This window comes from Aegilops tauschii, chromosome 1 (genome assembly GCF_002575655.3).
Source record: "Aegilops tauschii subsp. strangulata cultivar AL8/78 chromosome 1, Aet v6.0, whole genome shotgun sequence".
In the NCBI taxonomy this organism is placed as follows: domain Eukaryota; kingdom Viridiplantae; phylum Streptophyta; class Magnoliopsida; order Poales; family Poaceae; genus Aegilops; species Aegilops tauschii.
Window position 1 is genome coordinate 248,433,838 of NC_053035.3, and position 6,122 is coordinate 248,439,959.

The 6,122-nt window shown below is 43.6% G+C and overlaps 1 protein-coding gene across 1 annotated transcript; it reads right to left on the reverse strand.

The window, feature by feature from the left end:
* Positions 1-517: 517 nt before the first annotated feature.
* Positions 518-4,762, reverse strand: LOC109773679 (uncharacterized). Its single transcript, XM_020332389.3, has 5 exons — positions 4,533-4,762; positions 3,987-4,315; positions 3,436-3,531; positions 1,459-1,518; positions 518-997 (listed from the first exon to the last, which is right to left on the reverse strand). The coding sequence occupies exons 1-5, from the start codon at positions 4,630-4,632 to the stop codon at positions 767-769; spliced, it is 816 nt and encodes a 271-aa protein (XP_020187978.1). The 5' UTR covers positions 4,633-4,762; the 3' UTR covers positions 518-766.
* Positions 4,763-6,122: the final 1,360 nt, after the last annotated feature.

Below are 6,122 nucleotides of genomic sequence, written 5' to 3' on the forward strand. Positions count from 1 at the left end.
ATTGGAATTATGTAGTACTCCCTCCGTATCGGTGCATAAGTCATCTTACGTTGTGCACCACGACCAAGGTGGAGGAAAAAACGAGAGAATTTAGTGTTTATTTGCTAATTTATACTTTTGCATGCAATGAACTAACCACTGCATGTTGTGCTAGGTACTCTAAGTAACCGAAAACATACCCCTGTCTGTTATTGGTTGATTGAGTTAATGCATCATGTCTAAGTGTTTTAGAATTAGTATATGGTTTTCATTATATGACTGATGCGCCGATACAGAGGGAGTACGTACCATTATTCCCTGAAACTGTTTGCCCGTTTAGTTCCACCACATATTCGTAGAGTGCACACGAATATGCTGCAAACGCTCTACCCCGACACCCAATTTATGATGATTGACACTTGAGAGGTGCAACCAACAGCACACCGACATGTCACCTAACCGAAAGCGAAATGGAAATAAATATGCGCGCTGCTGGTGCACGTTCCTTTTTCGCGCAGGTCGACATCACAGGGCAAAGTGAGCAAAAGGGCATATCTCCTTCTAAAACCATAAGCAAAATGAGCATATGCTTATTATGTGCTCCGCACATTCTCTTTCAGAGGCGAACCTGAAAATGAGGATAACTGAGCACAGGGCATATCTCCTTCAGAACAAAGAACAAAGTAACAGTTCGTCGCAATATCCTCAAGTCGTCGGCCGCTGCATTTTTAGACATCTGCAGTTTGCAAATTGGGCAAGCTCGTAGAGGCGACAACGCCCAGACTGTTTACGCGGTCTCCACATCGGGCACGGCATCGGCATCGGCAACGGCGTCTTCAGGCCCAGCATCCTTCTCGACGAAGTCGTACCCATACTCCTCCTCTGAAGCATCCTCCTCTGCACTTCTGCCAAACATGAACGGCTTCTTGCCCATCGTCGTGAAAGGCATCAGTCCCAGCGCACGCGCTGTCTTAATCTCCCTCGCAACCTTGCGCTGAGCTTTCGCACTTATCTTGGTCTGGAGAGCAGATAAATAAGTTAGAACGACAATGGGCAAGGAAATACATCAGTGAAGAGCATGAACACGTTTGTGAGGCTGACCCTGAAAACTGACAGAGATGATACTTACATATCACACCTTAATTATAATATAGATTAAGCATGAAAACGTTTGTGCTCGACGAGCATGAACAATGAACACCTCAACAGCAGCACCATCAGTGAAGGGCATCATTCAAAATAAACTGATGGCTCCATAAGAGTAACATTTAAAACATAATACATTAAAGGGCAGTTGGTACTTGAAATCTGACACCACTTTATAAGAAAGGTGTCATTCATCTCTGAAGAAGAGAATATGCATTATTGGCAACAATCTGAGAAAGCACGATCTGAATTTATATTATATATCAGGAAGGCACGAACCTCTCCACCCAATATTTCTTATCTTACATAAAAGCCAAGAAAGTACCCTATTACCTGACTCCTCTTGATGATAATGCCAGCTTCTGTAAGAAAGTTGGAAAGGAATCTAACATTCTGCAAGGAATAATTACTGTGATCAGAAACTGCAACTTGTTCAAGACAATTGTAATAGCTCAAGATATCGAAATGTATGAAGCAGATCAAAGTTGGCCTCTCGAAAACTACGTATACATGCATAAAGGCCGCTATCTGTAGGTAGTTATTTACAAAAATTGGTAGTGGCAGACTTCCAACCAAAACATTACCCCATTTACATCTTACCAACTTACACCATTACCCTTTACTCGCACTGTCAAAATGTAGGCAGTATTTTTATTAGTTAAGACAAGGTCCGAATTCAAATCTAGTGACATGTCATCAGTTTGATTCAAACGTACGTACTTATATTGTAACTTTGTATCACATAAACGGATAAACCACATATTGACGGATTAATTGTTGGTTGAAACCTTATCTTAACAAATCAAAATATATCCCATGTTCTGCAACGGAGTGCACAATTTGTTCATGTGCCTCGTTCCCTGTGAACCCCCACACCCAGAGTTCAATTACACAATCTTGCTGTTTCAAACTAGCTCAATTCTAACAGACTAGTTCCATTATGCTGCCATATGTGGCAGCAAGAATAACCATGTGAGAGGCTTCTACAGACTCCCCAAGAGTTTTTATTTTGTTAGTTGCGACCGGAAAGGAAGATTTATTTTTTGCTGATGTCAACTGTATGCCAAGATTCGAATATTTTTCTTTTAAAGTTCTGCTTGTAGCTGTCAATACATGTACATTTTTTAGTTTTTCGTAGGGGAAGGTATGGATGGTGCCTATTGCCAAGCACATGACATGCAGGACAAAACAAATGTGTCTGTTCTTCAAGAAGGTTTCAGCAATATGTATTTTGGAATTGAGAGATCAATAATAGAACAAGCCTGATAAACAAGCTCTAGGCAACACGAACTAAGGATACCACAAGGTCATTTTTTGTTTGGCGAGGAACAAGTTCATTGTTGTGCTTGAGAAGATTCGGGCTATGGTTGCTGCAAGTTTTCTTTGTGCTCATTGGGTTGTAGGCTAGCAGAACTTGCGTAGTGATATGGTCTTGCTCTTGAAAAGTTTCAACCTTTGTTTGTGCTGATTGGTATTTTGTCCATCTTCTTCTATAATGCAGGTGTTGCAATAATAAGTCTGTCTCATTTTCAAGGAGTTTATAAACAACCACCACATCCATATTGAGGAGAAAGCTCAGTCAGGCTACTGAACTTGTAAATACAGTTGCGCTCATCATAGGGATTCCGTTTATGGCGTGAGGTGAAGTTAGAAGCATACCTGAATATATACTCATAGTGGGTTCCATACCGGTCTCCGATAGAACTAACAAGATAGAAACCTATGACTAGTAGACTCGTATGAAAACTTTGTGAATGTGAAGTAGGCAGGGGTTATGTGGTAACACATGAGTGGTTTTCGGAAATAAGTAAGGAAAATAGGAAAAAACGTTATGTTTTATGCCCATATAACATCCTAATCTGGCTTTGATACTTGCTGTGCTCCAGTATTGGCATCTAAAACATCGAGTTACAAAGATAGAAGAATGTGAGGCAATAACTCAAATCAACCAAATAATAAGCAACACGTCAGTTTAACTATACTGAACTTGCTAATAATTGCTACATTCAAATACAGCGATAGAAAGCATCAATAGAAAATGCCAGAATCCTCACAAGCTTAGAGTAGTGTCACCAGATATTTGGACAAATTAGCACAGATATTTGGGGATTATATTACCATAGTCATAGTATCCCTGAACTTTATACCGGCTAATAGTTCAAGACTCTAAAAGCTGCCAAAGTACTGTAAAATCTACTCCATATAAGATGTTTTTTGACACTCATATATTTTGAGACAGGGGGAGTACCATTTATAATTTTAAACAAAAGTGTGGCCAGTTTGCATAGGTTGCCAAGCAGATTAACTCACCCTAAAATCGGCTTTCCTTAAAACCTCCTTTGTAGACGTTTCAAACTGAGGTCTTGGAGGATTCCTTGGGGCTGCAGGTCTTGTAAGGTCAAGATCCTGTATGCAGTAGAGTTGAATAAAATCTGGTGTTAGAAGAGTACCATTCCAGTAGATAACAGACGGATGCTTGCATGATTAAATGATAAATGTTACCCCCTCCGTCCCAAAATGTAAGATCATTTTTGACAATATCATCATAGTGTCAAAAATGATCTTACATTTTGGGACAGAGGGAGTATTTAGATAGCTAACAATATCTTCTGGTGGTTCGTGGTTTTGGGGCAATATTGGATCAGACGAGCAATTTCATTCTGTTTTGACAAACATCTATCCACAAAAGAGTTACTACGCCGTGTGGTATAATATATTAATTCCGCAGAATCTAGCTTACACATTTAGACACACTTCCTGAATACTTGTATATGCTAGACTAAATCTCAAGACTGCAAAGGAATTGTGATCTCTCAAATAGTACTTGAATCACCAAAGTAACAAACAGTTATCCCTCTTACCCGGACATTGTAAGTCGAGCCACGCTTGTAATTCACATCTGGCCTGAAATCGTAGTCATCATCCTCAACCTCCTCCGTCATATGAAAGGTGCGGGCCGCGTCGTCCAACTTCTCGTTCATGCCATCGTTCAAGGAATCGAAACCGTCCATGAACCCACCATTACTACTCCTCTGACCAAACTCGGGCCGACCAAAAGCACCCATTCCAGAGCCCGTGCCGTGTCTTCCAAAGGAGCTCCCAACCCCATCGAGCTTCCCGAAGAATGACTTGTCATCTGACTCAAACAGACGTTTCTCAAAGTCGTCCGCACTCTCGCCCGCGCCCTCTCCTGCGAAGCAACATTCACAGCAAACCGGCGTGTGAGAAAAACAAAAACAGCATCGCTAGAGGACTTGAAACATCAATTCCTGTTTGATTTAAACCTAGATCTCTCCCGGCTCCATTCGATTCGATGTTTTGGTTGTGACGGAATGGAGAACGGGTGAGCTAGGTCCGGATGTCGGAAATACTGCGCGGGAGAGGAGGGAGGGGCTGGGGGTGCTTACCGGACAGGAAGGAGCGGCGGAAGAAGGAGGCTGCGGCGGATGATGGGTCGGAAGTGAGCAGGCGTCGTGGAAGAGATCGTCTCAGCGCCGAGCTCGCCATCTCGCTCCGTGCCTCGTCGCCGGCGCCGCAACCCGTCTCCAGAGAAGCGAAGGCAGGGATTTGGGGGGTTTGGGGCTTCTTTTTGCGTTTCAGACGTAGCTGGCCATCTGGGCCGGCCCGGCCCGACCCAAGTCTAAATGTGCCTGGCGTGGCACGTTTACTTAACAGGCCGATCCGTGCCGGCCCGCGTGCCGCGCCCCCAGGCCCAGGCACGGCCCCTTTAGTAAATGGTCTGGCCCGCGGCGCTCGTGTGGGCCATGTTCTTTTCGGCCTAATGTTGTTTTGGGGGCTATTCAGCTTGTTTTATGGCCCTAAAAAACGAGGGCATAAACTTTTTTCCTGAAAAAGTGGGGGTTTACTGTAACCCTGGTCCTAAATGTGGTGATTTTGCGCAACTTACTCATTAACGCTCAACTATATATCTGAGCCAATCAACATTTTTTAAAAATAAAAAAAATCTCAAATAGGTTTGGTTGTTTTTGATTGATTTGAATTGGTGTTTGACCTAATGGAGATAATGAGTTTCAAATTGCAAGGATACTTTATGATGCACCACCTTTTGCGCTGCCATAAGTGAGTATGTTTCTCCGTTGCTTGTAAAGTACGGATGCCTAGGCTCAATGCTTACGGGCATTCGACGATGGACCTCACTGTCCTAAACGAGTGCTAGGTGGGACGATACAACTGGCAAGACCTAGAAGCAATGGCATAGCAAAGTCGGTAGTGACCACAATAAGTGGGGGAAGGAGTTGTTTGTGGAGTCTATGCAGTCACAACAATAGTGATGGAACACAACAAGCTAAGATGTAAGGTACTATTCGAGATGCCAAAAAGGGAATACCCCCCCCCCCCCACACACACACATATTCCATGCTTATCCCCTTGAAATTGTCTCATGTGCAAGGCCTTGCCCCGATCCCCTTTCTTCTTCGTGGATGATGTCGACCGAAGTAGGAGCGGAAGAGGTGGTTGGGGGAGATTCCATGTATATATTACTAGGTCTAGGTCGTTTGTCTTCGAGACATTTGGCGTTATGCCTACCTAGAGTGTGTCATAGTAATATTCAAGCTTGTGTGGTGGTTTGCGATGCTCCGTGGCCATGAGTTTGAAGGGTTGAAACGACGACATTCCCCAAAAATAAGCTCGCCTACATCCCTCATATGGAGGTTTTACTTCTCATTTCCTGTTCCTGGGTCGCCATCAAGGTGATGGGGATCGGATAGAGAAGGGAAGACGATGAGTTCATGCTCTGGTCGACTAGAGACTGATGTTACTTCTTCGATGTTTGTGATGGAGCAACGACGCCTGCTTATAACCTCCGGTGAATCTTCTGATCGGAGGAAAGGTCAGCTGGAGCTATGAGGCGACTCCTTTTCTTCCTCCTCCTTCCATCATGCTTAAAGGGAGGCATTGCATCAATGTTGTAGAGGCACTTATCCTATCTTCGGCAAGCTCGGTCATTGGAGATGCGACAGTGGGGGACCTGTAAT